The 19817-nt window shown below is 48.6% G+C and overlaps 1 protein-coding gene across 3 annotated transcripts in view; it reads right to left on the bottom strand.

Moving 5' to 3' along the window:
- ITGA6 (integrin subunit alpha 6) overlaps positions 1–17002 on the bottom strand; it is a 72644-nt gene extending 55642 nt beyond the window's left edge. For 2 of the 3 annotated variants that reach the window (XM_046019043.1, XM_046019044.1), the window contains exon 1: positions 16576–17001. In XM_046019043.1, the coding sequence (XP_045874999.1) occupies positions 16576–16757 (182 nt within the window). In that variant the 5' untranslated portion in view covers positions 16758–17001. Of the gene's footprint in view, positions 1–16575 lie in introns of all 3 variants that reach the window. The other variant, XM_046019045.1, reaches the window with a different exon arrangement.
- Between the last annotated feature and the right edge of the window lie 2815 nt (positions 17003–19817).

The raw sequence follows: 19817 nt of genomic DNA, 5'->3' as shown, positions 1-19817 counted from the left end.
CCCTGAATAAAGATGGCTCATTGCAGCCTCCCTTTCCAGCAGGATGTGACCTATAACTTGGTCCTGCTAAAGGGGAGGCACAATGAAGGATCACATTGCTGCTTCCAGGAACCTTCCTTAAAAGACGGTGTGCTTGTGGGCCTTTGGCTCTACTCTTCTTTGACCCCTTGATCGCCCCGCCTAGAACACAGATGCTGCCCTCTGGGAGTATGAAGTTGAGGCTACACAGGGGGGAGCAACAGGGAGAGTGAGTTCCGGTCCCCTGACACCTCAAACCAGCTACCAGATTTTTATATCCAACAGCAAAACTACAACAAAACAACACAAAATGCAAAGCCAAAAGAGGCCTGTTGGGTTTTAAAAAAAAATTTAGAAATAGGATACTGTGAGCAACAAAAAAATACAACTTCAAAGGTGTATGTACATAAAAACATTTACAGAAGCTACACTGCTGAACAGTCATACTGTTTATTACTCCACTCCTGCATTTAAAGATATCTGAAAATATTTAGTGACCAGTATGGCTTGGAAACCAACTAATCCCAGACAGTGGCACAGCGCTGGAGCTGCATCCCAGGGACCCCTGTTGTGTTGGGGCCCTTCCCCTTTAGTTGCTGGATTGTGGGGAAACATGGAAGGTGGGAGGGGGCTGTCCTATAGAAAGAATGGCCAAGGCCATGTTGAGGGACACTCAGGGGGACTGGGGCAAAACTCTTTCCCAAACAAGTATTTCGATAGCTTAACCCCAAGGACTGCCTCATTGGCATCCATTCACTGGCTGAACAACAGTCCTGCTTGGAGCTGCCATTATCAGGATAACACGGTACGTGTTTGCAGCAGCTACGACTTCCCGAGAATGCACGCCTTCTTACCTGCCCCGTAACAGACTGGCAAGCCAAAACCGTCATCAGAAATAGCAAGGTAGTGACTGGAAGACCTGATGGGTTCAAATCCTGGCCAGAACACCTATTCGCTGGGTGTCATCTGTGACTCGGTTCTAAATATTCTCACAGGGTGTTGGAAGGATCAAAGGAAAGAACATCAAAAAACCTCATAGACCCTGAGGTAGCAGCTAAGTAGCGGAGAGTTCTTGGTGCTATTCAGCTCACACACGCTCCAACCAGCCGTTCTCACCTTCAAACGTTTTTTAACAAGCATGGGCACAGGTGGGGTCCAAATGCTGAAGCTGTCAGGAATCCAACAGCGTGAGTGTGAGATGGTCAGATCTAGTTGCTGCAGGGATTCCAGTAATCCCACAGGCAAAGCAGTGGTCTCTGACCCGATCAGATGGTAGGACATCATTTGTGACAGTCATGGAGAGCAGCCAGTCACTCCCCGAGAATCAGCCTGGATCGTTCCAACAACGTGGGGCAAACCACGGCCCTGGGAATGGACCCGCGATTTAAGAGAAAGCAAAGGGGGTATCAGGCTCTTCACTGCAGCTCCGCTTTTTTTTTTTAAGATTTTATTTATTTATTTGACAGACAGAGATCACAAGTAGGCAGAGAGATAGGCAGAGAGGGGGGGGGAAGCAGGCTCCCCACTGAGCAGAGAGCCCAATGCGGGGCCTGATCCCAGGACCCTGGGATCATGACCTGAGACGAAGGCAGAGGCTTTAACCCACTGAGCCACCCAGGCGCCCCTGCAGCTCCGCTTTTAACAGCAAACGATGAGAAATCACTTGAAGATCCAGACTGGCTAAATTAATCATGGTTCACCATTAAAACTGAATACTATGCAGACGTTAAAAATACTAAGGGAGCTCTCTATTTAACACCTCACATAAGCTCTAAAACATGCCAAGAGAGAAAAAAAAGAGCAAGGTGCAGAAGAACATATGGCGTGCTACAGTATGTATAAGAAAATGTATGTATTTGCTGATGACATGTACAGGCACCTGTGCAAGGATTTACACTGGTGAAAAGACGGTTGACCCCGGAAGTACAGGGTAAATGGAGACCAGGGCTAAGAGGGGGCATTTTTTTAACACTGTTTAAATTTTTATTCAATTAATTAACATATAATGTATTGCTGGTTTCAGAGTTACAGGTCTGTCATTCGTCAGTCTTCTTCTCCTAGGGCATGTGATGTCATGGGCACTGAGTGTTACAGATGTGCCCAGAAGTCACGGAAAAAGCAAACCTCATGACCACATGAGGCAAGCTCACACGTGCCATCTTTACGTACGCAGCTCCGGGCAAGCAAAAGCCGGCGTGGACGGGTTCAGCCCGTTCCAGTGCCAGGAGGACACACCAGTAAAGCAGAAGCCAAGCCCTACTTCGGGCACAGCTGGCACTGGGCTGGCCATGAGGGCTTTACAGTAAAGGTCCCCTGGGGGGCGCAGAGGCTGCAATCCACAGAGCTGAGGGGGTAGACCAGCTTCCCACCACGGCCAAGGGAGTCCCAGAGCGAGGTGTCGAGACTCCAGAGAGGAGCCAGCCCCTGCCCCCAGGAAGTCTCGGGAGGACAGCGCCGCTGGCATTGGGAGGAACGGCTCCACTATGGAGGACCAGCGACCCAAAATCTGCACGCCTCAGGTCCTGCTTTCGATGGGGGTGAATCCGTCCAGCTGCAGGGCATCCCCACACGCAGAGCTAACTCGCAGTGAGCACGTCTGGGAAAGAGCCCCGGGCTTTCAGTGCCAGAGTCCTATCTTCTGAGCCACGGGCGCGACCCCACCCACTCCGCGGCACCCACTTGCTACAGGGCGGAGCAGGGGTGAGTCACGGGCTGAGTCAGGCACCTCACCTTTCATCTCATCTACAGCATGAATGAGAGGAGTGAAGCGACCTAGGACTCCTTGTCCAGGAACAAGCCAGAGGGGGTAGGGATCCATCTGGGGAACAGCAATTGCTTCTCCATGTGTGGTCAAAGGCAAATCCAGGCCCGGTTCCTCCTTCTAAAGAAATGCTTATCTTGGGAACTCCGGAGGGCAGCTCTTTTCCACGAGAGAAAAGAGAGCTCTCTTTTTCAAAGCAGCTTAGTGAGACAGGAACATATCTGCTTAAGCGTCTGTGGACAGCGTATAAAAACAGCGGCACTAACCCCTGCTTGGGACCAACCCCTGCTTGGCAGTGGAGGTAGAGGCCAAGGGTTCAAGTACAGGAAGTGAGGGGGGACCAGGGTGTAGGTGCGGCTGCATCGGGTGGCTGCAGGACCTACAACAAAACCTAGGCCTCCATTTCTTGATCCACATAATAAGGGAGATGGTCTGTCTTCCTAGAACATTTCCTGGGTTCCTTCCCAGCTTCAGTAGGTGATAAATAGTTCCAGTGGTAAAGAAACCCACAAAAGCATTAGTGTTGATATTACTAGAATACACCCACTCTCTCCGTGCAGATGAAACACCTATGACTTACACATGGCCTAGATTTCTTTTAAAACAGCACTTTTTGTATTTTTTGAGGAATGACATGTGCCAGGCTCCACATTAAAGTCCTGGGCAAGCACAGATAAATTGGACCCAAATCCCTGCCTTCAGGGGGCCCAAAATTCAGAATCATCAGTGAGTTTCTCACAGCTCCCTAACAGTTTATTAGAAATTCCATGATACGGATAGGGGGCACCTGGGCAGCATGGTCGGTAAAGTGCCCGACTCTTGGTTTCAGCTCAGGTCGTGATCTCAGGGTCATGAGATCTAGCCATGCATAGGGTTCCGGGCTCCATGCAGAGTCTGCTTGAGATCCTTTCTCCTACCTCTTCTACCTCTCCCTCTGTCTCTTCCTGGCTCTCTCTCTAAAATAAATTAAAAAAAAAAAAAAAAAGAAAGAAAGAGAAATTCCATGATAAATACATTAGTAAAAATAAAAAGAGTCTATTAAACTAAACTGAATCCAGGCAAGAGAGAAATTAATCACTAGAAAATCAAAGAGATGAGGAACCAAGAAAGAAAATAAAGCTGCTCAGAGGTAACAGATGAACGAGGCTCTAAAGGAAGGCTGGGTGTGGGGTGGGAGGTACCAACAAGGAAAGAATGTGCAAGACAAGCTAAAGATACCTTACTACTAGGGACAGCTGTTAGTCTAATCAGACGTTCCCTGAATGCATATGCACTGCCTTTCAAACTTCAGCCCTAAACGTGCCACTGTCCACCAAACCTCAGCTCCAGCCTGACCTCTGCGGCCACTGAGATGGAGGGTTCCTTCTAAAGCTGCTGAGTCTGATAGGAAGAGCAGCAAAATGAAAGTGAGAAACCGACTATGGCCAGGCATCGCATCTGCTGTGATTCTCTTTCACTCCGTTAGAAACTAGAGACAAGAACTGTGGCTTGTCAAGGACAGGTGTTGAGGAACCCGGGGGTTCCACACGTGTAGCCAGCTGCGCAGCTGCTAGACCCAACCAGGACCAGTCATTTCCCAAAGCAGAAAGCCCAGGCTGCACTGGGAGAAAGGACTTTGAACTTCTGCCGTAAATGTGTTCAACTTTTAATTCTGTTGCCAGCGATCCGCATTATCACCTATCACCTGATAGGACATAGCACAATTCTCAATTTAGTTCTTTTAAGTTTAGTTATCAATATTTTAGGGCCTCGTTAACATGGACATTCTGATTTCTGGACCCTCCAAAACAAGTTCAAGGAGGACCAAAGTAGTCACAATCATGTGAATGTATTTAACACTCCAGAACTGGACACCTAAAAATGGTTACGATGGTAAATTTTATGTTCTACATATTTTACCACAACTTAAAAAAAAAAAAGAAAGAAACATGGTGTAAAGGATCATCCTAAAAAAAATGGTCCTCCTACTTCCTGTCCTCTGGAAGTCTTTAATGTACCTGGAAAATTAAATCAACTCAAATTGCTCAACCAGTACCACTGGGTACTCATCTCTATTAAGTTTGAACCAAAGATGGACAAGCTGTCAGCCTTGCTCTTGAGAAGCTCTCAGACCAGATGGGATAATCCCCATCAGGCAGACATTTATAGAGTGCCTTCCACAGCAGGGGATTTGGCCAGACCAAGTAAGCAAACAGGTGTCGTCTTAGGTGCAGACCCTCATTCATCAGTGGAGGCTAACCTCTGCTGATCTGGAGAATTCTGGGACTTGGCTGGAAAAATTGCTATGGTCGTTTGGAGTGTCCCCAGCCAGCAAGGGAAAGGGCAGTCGTGGCTGTATATTTGCTATCACTACTCCACGGGGACATTTAAAAATGTAAGACCCTGTTCTGTCAAGTGCAAGATGATGTAGCACAGGATTAATGCCAAGAATGGGCTATTTCACCAAAAGGTAGGAGTGGATGGGCATAGCATCAGCTGTACTGGGCACCGGGCAGCTGTGTTTCAGGACCCACGTGTGTACTACCCAAGTGTCACTTGACTGTTCGAGGTCTTAGCTGTCCCTCTGAGGAGAAGAGTTTGGGCTGGTCAGTGCTTCTCAGTCATTTCCACGAAAGCACTGAGTGACAGAGGGAGGTAAACATGTACAGGGGACATAGCCCAAGCCCACCAGAAATTTGCATTCTCTTTAAAGCCTCATGTTTTATATTAAAAAATTACACATTTTCCATTCTGCACTACAAGGGGATAACTTAAAAAAAATAATTCCCCACCATGCCGCCTCAGGGAGATGTGCTGTGATTAATTTGTGGCACCCCCAGGGCCATGGATGCTAAGGTCCTGATGAGTCACCCTCTTGCATAATTTCAGAGATATTCTTTTTCCTTTCAGATTCACATTTCTCTCAAACTACCTTGTTAGCCTCTACCACTTATCTTGAAAGAACAGACTGAAAACCGCTAGTGTTTTAGAACCCGAAGGGCTATTTGGCCCGGTCTTCCACATTCCTGACAATTCCACAAGACCATGCCTCATTTTGACTCCCTACACCCCATGATACACTAGATAACGTTGACCAGGATGACAAAGACAAGCAACCAGGCCCCAGGAACAGGAAGTCAGGCTGCAGCCCCCCTGGCATGTTCCTGACTCAATTCTGCCCTACACAGCACACGTCTACCTGTCAATGTCCTGGTGTCTATAGTGGGAGGGCAGGGAGTGGGAGTGACAGACGCCATGCCATCCTAGACGGGACCGGACTCTGGAGCTGCATATGCTCCCATGCGGGCAATGGTCACTCGACACCTAATGTGAGCCTTGTAAGAATTTAACAGTATAGAAAGCTGTGGTCTTCTGCATCTCCAATATGGTATAAGGAACTCGAGGTGGTTAAAGGGTTTTGATGTGTTGCCGTTTTGTCTTTCTTCTTTCAAGTCCCGTGTTTCCCCTTCTTCTCTTCAAGACGATACTGTAGTTGTCCACGGCCTATGAACTGCCCCTAAGTCTGGCTGTAGCCCCCTTGACCATGGGGCAGCACCTGTGACCTAATCCTCAGAGAGGAGGGCCTCCTCGCCACCAGACTTTTAAGACAAGATAGCTACAAAAGCTCCGGGTTCGGGGAGGAAACTCGACTCCTGTTTTAAGGGGCGCACAACAGTAAAGGTTGTGGTCAACTGGATGTGCCAGGCACGAGGCTAAGTGCTTCTCCTCCCCAGGCTTCTGCTCCACAACCCCCTCGGGCAGGTACTGTCAGCACCGCCACCTTCCCAAGGAGGGAAGTACCTTGCCCAAGGTCAAATCCACAGAATGTGAAGAAGCTGAGATTCAAGCCCCACATTCCTCTAGCTCTAGAATGGAGTTCTTACCCTTACAAGGCAAACTTCTACATAGGTTATTGAGGAACTGAGGGCTAATGAGTACAGTTATTGATGAGTTGAGAAGCAACCAGGAAAAACCTCCCACAACCTCCCACCGGGACAAGCACCCAGCTACCCGCACCTGTGTCCCCCTACTCTGTGGGGAGATGAGCCCCCTGTGCTCCAGTGAGGAGGCTGACCCCTCCGCAGGTCCACCCCGCTCACCCACCCGCACACGGCACACCCGCAACTCTCTCCTCTCCTGTGCTCACTTTGCCTTCTCTACTGAATCATCCTCACGCTGGTGAGTTACAGCTCCTGTAACTTGCTTTCATCATAAACAATAATAATGATGTTGCCTCCTGAGTTCCTTTTTTTTGGTCTCCAATTCCTCTTCTCTTCTTACCCATCTTTCCAACCAGGCACTGATCCCAGCGCCCCCCCAATGGGTGCTCTGCTCAGGCTGCTGCTGGTCTCCACACAGCTATCCCAGTGATCAGCTCTCAGGTCGCTAACACAACTCATGGATCACTGCCTTCATCACGTGGCTTCCAGGTTAGCACACCTAGTTCTCCCACTTACTGGCCATGGCCCTCCTCTCCCTAACCTCTGCCTGGGGAGTCCCCTACAGCTTTACCCACAGTATCTACCCCTGCTTCCTTCATGACCTCATTCAGCATCCAGTCCTCCACCGGAAATACAACCTAGAGGCCCAGGACTCCACTATTTGTATCTCCTGCCCAGACCTCCCCCTGCTGAACTTCAGACTCTCATTCAACTGCCTATGCAGCACCTCCACTGGGATGTCCAGACATTTCAAACCTAACACTCCTGCTGCCGAAAACACTCTTCCCCCCAATACTGACATGGCCTACAGCTTTGTCTTTTCAGTGAAGTCTTCCCTGGCTGACCCACTGCTGATCACTCCGCAGTACCTGTCTCCACTTTCTTTTCCTCTGTGTCACTCACTACCTCCTAACGTAATACCCCTATTTATTTTGTTTCTCCCCCAACAGAAGTAAACAGTGACTTTAGTTTGCTTCCATATCTCTAGCACCAGAAGAGTACCTAGTACATAGTAAATGCTCAGTGAATATCTGTTGAACTTATAATTTCTATTAAAAAAAAAAGTTGGGGCGCCTGGGTGGCTCAGCGGGTTAAAGCCTCTGCCTTCGGCTCAGGTCATGATCCCAGGGTCCTGGGATCGAGCCCCACATCAGGCTCTCTGCTTGGCTGGGAGCCTGCTTCCTCCTCTCTCTCTCTCTCTCTCTCTCTGCCTGCCTCTCTGCCTACTTGCCTACTTGTAATCTCTATCTGTCAAATAAATAAATCTTTAAAAAAAAAAAAAAAGTTGATTATGGCTTCTCTGGAAGTCCAGAGCACATTCCCCTCTAAATTTTTATTTGTTCCTCATGTTCAAGTAAGGATAAAAACCCCTACTTTCTTTTATGTTGAAATATAAAATGCACATTTACGTATAAATGTGCACACAGAAACAAATGAGCTTACCAAAGATCCATTTCTTACCCTAGGACAGTGAAAAAGCTTCTCAGATGGCCATGGCTGGCGGTGCTGCTGAACTTGGGGGATTCCCACTTTGCAGCCCCCACCTCCTGGGATCATCCTGAGCAGGGGCCCCAGGATGCCTCTCCACATGCCCATGCCCTCAGTTCATCTCTGTAGCAGCCCCAAACCCTTTCTAAATAGAAGATATGGAAAATACTTTTTCTTTCTAAACTGGCAGATGGGATATGGCATCTGATAGGACTTTATCATGCCCTGAACATTAAAACACATTTCCAGCTGGTCCCTGAAACCCTCCCTTGAGCTTCATACACATCTTCTCTAGGTTCTCTATCCTTGGGCATCTAGAAGGCCCAACAGTGTCCAAACCCAACTTTTCTTGCACTTGTGGGTTCACGTGAGGCCTTTTCATCACCCAGATCATAAAGCCAGCTCTCGACTTTTGCTAAGTATCCTAAGTTGGCACCTGGGCCAGGTCTCACAAGCAGCCAGGAGGCCTCAGACACAAGTGCCGTATTCCTAGAAAGATGTCTCCGCATAGCCATCTGATCATGTCCGAGTCTCTTTAAGCTTTTCCTTGTTTGAAAACTCTTAGGTTTCTTTGTTTCACAGTAAAGCGGGATTCCTTGAGTCTTAGCCAACTGTTTTTTCAATACTTTGCATCTCCAATCTCACCAAACTCTTGCGGGATTCTAAACATTTCCATTTCACTTCAAAATACCCTTGTTCTCAAGAGACAGTCCTACACTGCCAGTTGGAGGGGCGTCGGGCCATGGTCTGACAGATGAGTCCGTGGAAAGACGACCCAGGAAGAGCTGAAACAGAGACAGGACTTCAAATTCCTACTGCCGTCGAGTGGTCGGTTCACATCAGGAACAACCCTCCCACACCGCATCCTTGCTGAGGATCCTCCTGCTAACTTTAGAATACGTGGCTTTATCAGGACCACAGAAGACTGTGACCACCTGACCGATGGCAATATATCCTAAAGAGAAGGGCTCTAATTCTGCCAGGACAAGAGGGTTTTTGGCTCAGGAGACCTACAGTTCAGTGACATCCTACTCTTATGGCTCTGAAATGTTTATCATCTGTACACTTCCCCTAACACCCACACTTAACCTCAGTACGAATCAATATCCTTTATAAAATGAAGAAACTATAGTGACATTGATATCACCATACAAAGCAAACACAGCCCCGGGGAAACAGGCATTACTCTGTTCTGTTTATTCTTCGTATCGCTAACCAATGTGCCCCTTTGATACCATTCCAAAGTTTATTTTTTATTTCTATACTTTCAGGCTTAGAAAGCATATTTCGTTAAAAGGTTTTCTTTTACTATATCTGAAGTGGCTCTTCAAAAATAGGAATCTTCGGATTGTGTGACATGCAAAATAGATGTAGCCGCTTAGCAAATAAACTTGCGAGCGGATGTCCGTGGCTCCGTGTCACTTGCTTTTGCCTTCTGCACTTGCTTTAGTGACACTTTCCCCTAATTCAGAACGACCCTCTTGGTCAGTTCATTGGTTTCAGAGTCTTCAAAGTTTTTCAAGTCTTTCTGCCAATCTGGGATTAGGTGAAGTGACAGCAGACTCCAATGCTGGAATCCAGCACATGTGTGTGGGGGTGGAGGGACAGAGGGATGGAGGGAGCTGTGGGGAGAATCTGAGGCGACACTGTAGCCCGTGAAAGAAGTCATTCTACAAGCACACCAACTCCGGAATAAACGGATTTGGAACCTCTTGCCTTGTTTACCTAAACAGAAAAGCCAGACAGCAACAGAGGAAATGGTGATCATTCCACCCTGTTATTAGGCTAACAGGGACCCACACTGGTGAAGAGCCAATCTACCTGTCCCAGTTTGGGGCTAATTAACAATTAGGCTCTTGATTTATTTCCAAGGAATCACTGTTTCCAATTCCAAGTGCCAGTTTAACAAACAAAAACCTGCTAGAACATACTACTTCCACACTTTGTCCGTGCGTCTTCAACCTCAGACAGCTTCACTGGGAACAATCAGAGCCAGCTTTGCACAAACAGACCCAGCCTTCCTACTGTACATTAATGCCAAACAAAGAACCAGGACAATAAATCATCATCAACCCTGCCCTGGGTAGAGTACAAATTACCCAGTCTCCCAGGGATAAGGTATAAGGATATTTCCGAAGTCATAGAGCTCTGAGAAGATCTGGAAACCAGGAAGTTGGTATTCCTCGTTAACTCTGCCCCTATTACTTCACAGTTCACCCTCCAGGGGTACCCATGCACAAAGTCACTGCCCACCCAGCCCCTCACCATGCCCGTATCTGCCTGCCCACTGATCTCTACATACTGAACCCCGACTAGTATCACCCACTGTTTGGCAGCTACCAAGGGGCTATAAGGCATAGTTCCTTGGAGATGTACTTTCCAAACAGGATCACTGTAGAATGGAAAGAAGGATGTACACGTAACCACGATCATAATCAAACCCAACAAGAGAAACCACATGCTGCACAGTCCAGGAAGCATGGAAGATGTAGACCGAGAACCAACTTGCCCAGCAATGTGCCATGGCCACTTCACTGCTTACAGCCCTGGTTTGCACATTTATCTAACAAACACAAAGGGTAAGAAATGGTTGGGGCTGGCCCTGGTGCCCATTACTGTAGGGCTGAGTCTTCGCCACCCTCCCAAGAAGCCGGCAGAACTCTGGTTCTGACAAGGTCCAACCAGATCACCACTCTCTCAACGGAGGAGCCCAAAAGCTTCCCCACCGCTCCCCTGAGAGACACACACATTCAAGAGTCCCTTGCTAGCCTTGAATAACTGAAGCTTTAGCCATCAATTCCCAAGTACCCCCACGTGCTTACTCTCATGTGACCCCCACATGCCCTGGTCCAGAGCTTTCAGCGTCTTGCCCTACAGCCAGCCTCTCCATTTCGTCTCATTTTAACAACCAACAAATGCTGAGCACCCACTGCAGGGCAGGTCAACCTGTATTTCTGAGGTCGAGCTCTCAAGTTGGCCTTTAAGGCAAAAATCAAATATAATTTAAAATCACTCAGGAAAATCCCTGAGTTGGGACAGGTGTCCTCTCAACTCAAAAACCAAGAATTATCATCTTGGGTGTCTATTTGCATTATGCCGGTAGCTTCCCTTTCCCTGGGGGCAGCAGAGTCCAAGGGCTCCTTTGAGCAGGGAATGGGGAAGGGTTAAATCAAGGGATTTCTTGCTCTCTCTCCCCTGAGCTGAAAGAGCTGATTTCACAAGTTAAATTGAATGTATGATGATAGGACTCCACCGTATCTGCAAGGCATATGCTAGGTGCCATCAGGCAAAGAAATGAATGTAAAACCACTGCTTTCAACCTACCTATAACCCAGTTGGGAAAGGTTGGTTCATCCTCTGAAAATCGTAGATAACAGTTAAACACGAAGCCATCAGAACTGACAGACATCGGATACTAAGTGCTACAGATATTCAAAGGAAAAATAAATGCTAGGGGCACCTGGGTGGCTCAGTGGGTTAAAGCCTCTGCCTTCGGCTCAGGTCATGATCCCAGGGTCCTGGGATCGAGTCCCGCATCGGGCTCTCTGCTCAGCAGGGAGCCTGCTTCCCCCTCTCTATCTGCCTGCCTCTCTGCCTACTTGTGATCTCTGTCTGTCAAATAAATAAATAAAATCTTTAAAAAAAAATAAATAAATGCTATAGTGTAGGGTGGGCTCAGACTTTCATGGAGAAATTTAAACTGGCTCTTGAGGTACTGATCGCATTCTTTCTTAAGATGGGCGGACCGAGAACCGCTCAGTGTTCCACACAAAACTGACCTGGTCATCTAAGCACACAATGGTATTTTCTATTATGTCTCCACTCTCCCTCTTGAAAGTGCCAACTAATTCACTGGCCAGCTCTGTCCACAGTACTATGTCGCGCCAACGTCGCAGGGTAACCAGGCACCATAGTTCAAGTTCTACATGGTTGCCAAAGCTTAAACTAAATCTTGATGTTATTGTTATGCTAAAATAGAGGACTATACAACTAAGAACAACATGCTAACTGCTTCTTTACAATCACAGAGACTCTTCCATGAGCATTTAACCTGACTTTTCTGACAAATTATTCATACCATGAGTATCCTGATCCATTCTTTCAAACCCTAAGGCATTACTTAGATGGTCTCATACCAGCCTGTGTTAAAATTAAACTTTTCTATTTCCTTTTCTTGCAGAGTCCTATGACCTTCCCTAAGTTTCCCTGTCCACTTTGGCACTTTCTCCACTCTCAGGACTCAAGGTGACTGAGCACAGTCCCTGGACACTGGCCCTGGGTCACATGGCACTGTGAATGAATGTAAGGGAGCAGTGCTTAGGTCCACATTTGGACACAGCTCTCATCCCTGGCTAGCTCCACTCACCCCTCACTGGGCTTTTTTCAGAAGGGGAGGGAGTAAGAGACAAAGAAGGACCCAAATCTGATCCAAAGCCAGCTGGAATAAGGGTCAACTGGAAGAATCCAGGCATAGATATTTAAATAGACAGCCCTGATTCATACGGGAAGTAGTTTAATAAATCAACATAACATGGTACATTTCCAAAAATTCAGATACTGGCCAATTTCTCCAGGTCTGAAAGACATTTCTGACATTTCCTTCAGGAGATGGCATGAGCACAAGTCAGAAATACCAATTCAAATCTAGATTCTTTTTTTTTTTTTTTTAAGATTTATTTATTTGACAGAGAGAGAGATCACAAGCAGACAGAGAGGCAGGCAGAGAGAGAGAGAGGGAAGCAGGCTCGCCGCCGAGCAGAGAGCCCGATGCGGGACTCCATCCCAGGACCCTGAGATCATGACCTGAGCCGAAGGCAGCAGCCCAACCCACTGAGCCATCCAGGCGCCCCTCAAATCTAGATTCTATTAAGATTCTGCTGAAGCACTTGTGAGACTTCAGACATTTCCTAAGTTTCAACTTTAGTTTCTTCATCTATAAAGAGAGCCAGTCGGACTAGATGACTTTTATGACTAGATGACTAGTTAATGATTTTAAAGACGGAAGTATCACAAGTCTGAGAAAAATCGAAAGCAAACATCAGAGTCAGAATAGAAGGGACAATGGCTGAGGGAGTAGGTTACCTGGGTAGCTCAGTCGGTTGAGTGTCCAACTCTTCATTCCCACCCAGGTCATGATCTCAGGGTCGTGGATCCAGCCCCCATGTCAAGCTCTGTGCTCAGCGTGGAGTCTGCTTGTTCTTCTCCCTCCCCCTAAGTGTACACATGCTCTCTCTTGAATAAATATATAAAATCTTAAAAAAAAAAAAAAAAAAAAAGAAGAAGAAGAAGAAAAAGAAGGGACAATGGGCCCAGAGAGCCTCTGGAAGATGATGATCAGAAAGTTTCAGAAGATAAGGGACTGGGGAAAACCAGAATTGCTCTATAAGAATATCTTACAGATTTCTTTCTTCCAGGTTCTGCCTTATAGTCAAACATAGATCCATCTCTTCCCAGAACAGTTAAGAGTCACAGAAGGGACATACCCACAGATGTCATCCCACACAGTCTTCTTGGAAGGGGTAACTTAACCTTAACTATCTAAGGGAAATGAAAAGATCCCCAAGAGTGCATACCCTGACCTCAGTAATTCAGACAACTACCTCACCATCATTTGGAGTCTCAAACTTCCTTAAGGCACAGCCTAAAAACGCGAGTGAAGTTTTACAGTCCCCAAAGTTTTACAAACACCCAACATGTTCTGAGGCTCTCAGATACATTATTCTGTTCTAAAATCTTCACTAGAGTTCAAAGTGGTATTAAATATTTAAATAGCACTGTAGAAAACTTAACCCACAAAAATCTACGGCAGTTTCTATAATAGGCATTCATTTGCTATTTCCACATCTTCACTTCTCCTGCTTCAATAAAGTCTCTTGTTCAGCAAATTTACTTTATCAGTCTAATTAAAATCAGTTAAAGTTAGACTGCTTTGAATATGAGTTTCATAAATGTGACTAAGAGTTTAAATTATCGGTTACCCCACCTACAATAAACTTTGGCTTTGCTCTTTGGCAGTCAGAATGTGAATGGTTAGCACCTGTCCAGTAGCTGGCACACAGTAGGAATTCAATTAGTGCTTCTCAATGCATCACCGCTAACCCCCAGTGCTTAGTCAGCAAGTCCCCACACCAGGCAGGAATTAAGCATTGTATGTGCGGTCTCTTACTCCTCACAACAACCTTAGTAAATACCTCCATTTTACGGATAAAGAAACTAAGGCTTAAAATAAATTAACAGCTGCTCCACAGCCCAGAAGGAATTTGAGCTCAAGTCATGTCTCTCTCTCCCTTCCCCGCCCAATCAGTTCCCCACTGAACTTTTCCACAGAGTGCAAGAGTTTAGGACGCTGGACCAGAAGTTGTGGGGTCTCAACCGCACTGGCTGTTATTTGCACCCACATCAGTTACAGACAAAGGTGACAACTGATGTGATTATGGCCTGTGTGTGCTGGTTCTCCTGGGAGGCCCAAAGCTGCTGCTGAAGCTGGAACACTTTACCAAAAGAAGAGAAGGAGGGGACAGGATTTAACATAAACCACACCCCCCAGCAGTGTGGTTATTGCCACACTCCAAGCTCAAGGGAAAGATACACTCCTGGGTCTGATCAGTCACTCCCTCCAAGCAGAGCCTTTCTAGAAGGCGGCAGACGCCAATGGCAGGCTTATTCTTACCCACAGGAGCACTTGGAGCAGCAGTAACAGCAATAACAAGTTTCAGCAAGCATGCTGCTCAGTGACAGAGATTCCTGGCTAGCCTCACATTTTCTAAGTCTCCATCCCAAAGATATTTTCTTGGCCCAATACACCCCCTTCACAACGCTGGCTTGAACAAGTATTTCAAGGACCGTCAGCGGGCATCAGGTGCACAAGAATATCAGGCTGAAGGTGTCCCCTCTGTCAGCCCACAACCAGGGCTGCACTAAGCAGTTCAAATGCACCGTGCGGGCGGATGCACATTACACACCCTAAGGATTCAGAGACACCAAACGTCATCCATTAACTGAGGTCACAGAAACCACCTCTCATTTCAGATTTACAGCTTAACAATTATTTCTGAGAGAAGGCGGAGTATAAGCAACGGGCCAGCCCTGCAGACCACCAGCCCTCAGCCTCCCCACCCCCAATAAATATCTTTGCTTCACCACCAGGTGTTAGCAGAAAAATCTGACGTTAAGATTCACCAGCTCCAAAGTTGTTAATTGCAGAAATCAAGAGGTTTCCTCCAGCTCTAATGTCCCATTCCACCCTCATAAACACAAAGTCCTCTCTTTCTGTGGCTGCACTTTGCTTTCTCTGGTCTGTTGGTCCTGGAAGGACCTTGGTTCAACTAAAAGCATTAGGGGAGGAGGGAACCTCGGCGAGTTTATTTTTCAGTAGTACAGATCGAGATGAAGACTCCCAAACCCTCTCCAGCCTACAGAGTTAGATCATGTGGGAACCAAGCACTGTCTAAGAGAAAAAGAGAAGGTGAGCGGTGCCAGTCTCCACTTTCTCGCGGGAGGAACACCGCTATACTATGGGCGGGGCGGGCGGTGGGGAGGTAGTGATCTTCTAAACTGTGTTTGCAAAGCCCCAGCCCAGATCTGATATTTTGCTTTAACCCTTCGGCTTGGGCCTGCGCAATGCAGGGGCCCAAAGGGTCTTTGGGTACAGCCGGGCGCTTCAGCGCCTGGGCGGGGGACGGGGCACACCACTCATACGATCTTGTTTTTCTCAGCTGATCTAGTCATGCGAACAGGTGCTTGGTCAATTCCATCTTTCAAAAGGAGGGGAGGGGGTATGTTAGAGTAGCTCCCACAGGAGCGCCCGCCGTGCAGGGAAAGCCACGCAGGACAGGATGAAAAGTGGCTTTCCAAGTTCTGCGGGGCTCCCTAGTCTGCGGGGAAGCCGGGTGTTGCGTTAAGTTGGGAGAGGCCTGGATCTTCCGGAACAACGCTCCCAGCAAGCCCACAGCGGCGACACGGCGACCCTACACCCTGGGTCAACCCCCCCGCCTCCGCTCCAAACACACACGTGAAGCTCAGCAAAGCGTGCCACCTGCCGGGTTCCCAGCAAACATGCCCGAAGGAAAGGACCGCCGGAAAACACTTTGTTTAAAAAGAAAGAGGAAAAAAAAAAAAAAAGTAAACTCTCCCGTGGCCAAGAACAGCCTGGCCTGGCACCGGGGCCGCAGTCCGCGGGGCTCGGTCCCGGGGTCCCCGGCTTTCTAGGGCTGAATGGGGGGAGGCGCCGCGACCGGCTGGGCTGCTGGCGTGCTTCCCCGGGTGCCCGCGGAGTCCCGGGCGGGGCAGCCGCACGGGCAGGGCCCGCGGGCGGGAACGCGGCGCGCCCTCGCCCCTGCTAGCGCGCGGGCCGGCGCCGCGGCGGGGGTGGGAAGTCGGGGAACTTACAGCCGCCTGTCCTCGGGCTGCTGCTGCCAGTGCATGGCCAGCGAGAAGCCGAAGAGGCTCCCGGGGTCCCCCGTTTTCCGGATTACATTGTCCTCGCGGGTGTCCAAGTTGAAGGCGGCGCCGAGCCGAGGCAGGAGCCCCGCCGACAGGTAGAGCAGCCACAGCTGCCCCGTGGCCGCCATGGACGGGCGCACCGGGAGGGGGAGCGGGAGCCGCGGCTGCAGCCCTGCGCTCGCGGCCGGGTTCGAGGCTGCCTGGCTGCTGGGGCGGCTGCTGCTGCTGCTGCTGCTGCTGCTGCTGCCGCCGCCGCAGCCACCTTCGTCTCCTCTGGCCACCGCGCCGGCCCCACCCCCGGGAAGAGTCGCGCTAGCCGCCCCGCCGCTCCCCCTCACGGGCAGCTCCAGACCGCTGAATGAGCCCGTTGTTCTCTGGAGACTCGCAGGCGTTTTATCAAGTGACGAGGACGCCGGCCCCGCCCCTCCCCACCCCTCTGGCCCCTCCTCGCTCGCCCGCCGACCGGCCCGGCTGCCTGCACCTTCCCGGCCGGCCTGGCTGCTCCGGGTCCCGGTACTGCCCCTCCCCGCGCCCCCCCCCCCACGCCTCTCCCGCCACCGCCTACCTGGCCCGAAAGCCGGCGTGGGACACCTGGGTACTGGGGGGAGGCGAGCTCCCGGCCCCGCAGCTCCATCCCGGGCGTCCTCCGGGAAAGAAGCCCTGGAATTGTGGTTGCCGTTCCGTGCGGAGCCAGAAAGGCGTTCACTACCTGTTAAGCAAGAAGTGCTATGATGCACCGGCCCCGACCGCCATAAGCAGCGGATTCTCTCCGACGGAGCTCACGTGCAAATGCTCACTTCATTCATTCAGTCCACGAGTGCTTCTGGAGTGCTTAACACTCGCCGGATACTTGGGGAAGGGAGCTGCGTGGATTGTTTTCGGCCCTCAAAGAACTAACCGTCAAAAATAATAGCGCAAACTTGGATAAGTGCTATACAATTTATATAGCTTATTTTATAGCCCATTTAGCCCTCATAACAATCTGCATAACAACTCGCAGATTAGAAAACTGAAGCTCAGCCTTAACCCAGAGCACCCCGGGATATGCCCGGTGAAAAGGAGAGGTTTTGGGACAAGTCACCCTGGTGTAAGCAATTTAATTTTCTAAGTGCTCTGAAGCGGAGAAGCAGCCCCTCAACAGGAAAGGGTGGGTGTGTAAGGTGGTACCTAGGAACCTGCCCCCAAATTCCCAGGACTAGCCAAGAGGCAGCTCTGAGCTCTGTGTGGGTGGCCTAAAGGCTCCTGCCTCCAGAGCTTGGGGTGGGGCCTCCAGCACAGTGTTGACCTCCGGGGCAACTTTATTGGCGGGGTTCTTCAGCAGCAGAGACAGACAGGATTACTGTGATATTGGGGTGACAAAAAAATTTTACTTTTTTGTTTTCATTAACCTCTGACATTTAGCATTTCCTTCCATTATAAATGGAAGTGGCACCACAGTGGCAGTAGGATATGTATCTAGGACTTAGTCTCCAGTAGAACCCATAGGTTTTGGGTTTTGGTGGGGTTTTTTTGTTTTGTTTTGTTTTTTACATCACAGCATAGTTGTTACAATATCATCAATTACAGTAGTTATTAAATAGACCCTCCACTAGATCTTGTTATGCAATAGGCCAATTAAAAAGTATATATATTGGGACACCTGGGTGGCTCAGTTGGTTAAGTTGTCTGCCTTGGGCTGGGGTCCCACATCTGGCTCCCTGCTCTGGGGGAAGCCTGCTTTTCCCTCTGCCTGCTTCCCCCCCCCCACCTGCTTTGCTTGCGTGCTCTCTCTCTCTCTCTCTGAAAAATAAATAAATAAATCTTTAAAAAAAAGAAAACTTCCTTTAAAAAAAGCATAAAAAATTTTTAAAGTATATATATTGCTACAACACAATTTTTTTTAACATTTTGTTAACTGTATTTCAAAATAATTGGTTTCATTTGCAATCCCATGTATTTTATGGTTTTTTTTTAAAGATTTTATTTATTTATTTGACAGAGAGAGATATCACAGGTAGGCAGAGAGGCAGACAGAGGGAGAGGGGGGAAGCAGGCTCCCTGCTGAGCAGAGAGCCCGATACGGGGCTCGATCCCAGGATCCTGAGATCATGACCTGAGCCGAAGGCAGAGGCTTAACCCACTGAGCCACCCAGGAGCCCCTATTTTATGCTTTTTTTTTTTTTTAATTTTTTTTTTTAAAGATTTTATTTATTTATTTGACGGAGAGAGAGATCACAAGCAGGCAGAGAGGCAGGCAGAGAGAGAGGAGGAAGCAGGCTCCCTGTGGAGCAGAGAGCCTGATGCGGGGCTCGATCCCAGGACCCTGAGATCATGACCTGAGCCGAAGGCAGCGGCTTAATCCACTGAGCCACCCAGGCGCCCCCTATTTTATGCTTTTAAAAACCTTGTTCTGAGGAGGGATTCATGGTTTTTGGCAGCCTGACAAAATGGGGTCCCCCTTGCCACTAAAAAAGTTTAAGAAGTGCTAGCCTGAAGACTTCTGGAATGCCTTGGGGAGCCTGCCTTGGAATCTGATATCCCTGCATTAGAAACAGAAGCAGAGTACAGTGCTGGGGAAGACCTGAAGTTCCGTGTGTGCATGTGGGGATAAGAATGGGGGTGCGGGGCGCCTGGGTGGCTCAGTGGTTTAAGCTGCTGCCTTCGGCTCAGGTCATGATCTCAGGGTCCTGGGATCGAGTCCCGCATTGGGCTCTCTGCTCGGTGGGGAGCCTGCTTCCCTCTCTCTCTCTCTGCCTGCCTCTCTGTCTACTTGTGATCTCTCTCTGTCAAATAAATAAAAATAAAATCTTTAAAAAAAAAAAAAGAATGGGGGTGCCTTTCACCTGTACTGTGAATGGGGGCTGTACCAAGGGAGCAGCCCACACCGCACAAAAAGCCTGCCCGAACGTCATCAAGGCTTGTTGGGTGATAACAGCTTCTGGAGCAAGTCCCTTAGCATAGGAGGGGCAGGTCCCACTTGTTTTCCAATCAACAGCTCCAGTCAAGTATAGTCAGAAGTGGGGTGCGGTGAGTTCAAATTCAGCAAGCAATGCAGGAAATCAGACTGTTTTCACAAATGTGTAATAACCTTGCTAAGATTATGAGACTGTTGACAACTGAGTAAGCTAAGAAACATCTGTATTATGATTTTTTCATGTAAGATAGCCTTTTTTCTTCATGTTGAACATATACTATTCCAGAGAAACAGG

Source organism: Meles meles, chromosome 9 (genome assembly GCF_922984935.1).
Source record: "Meles meles chromosome 9, mMelMel3.1 paternal haplotype, whole genome shotgun sequence".
In the NCBI taxonomy this organism is placed as follows: Eukaryota; Metazoa; Chordata; class Mammalia; order Carnivora; family Mustelidae; genus Meles; species Meles meles.
The sequence above is the reverse complement of the archived record's forward strand: the minus strand, read 5'-3'. Positions and strand labels throughout refer to the sequence as shown.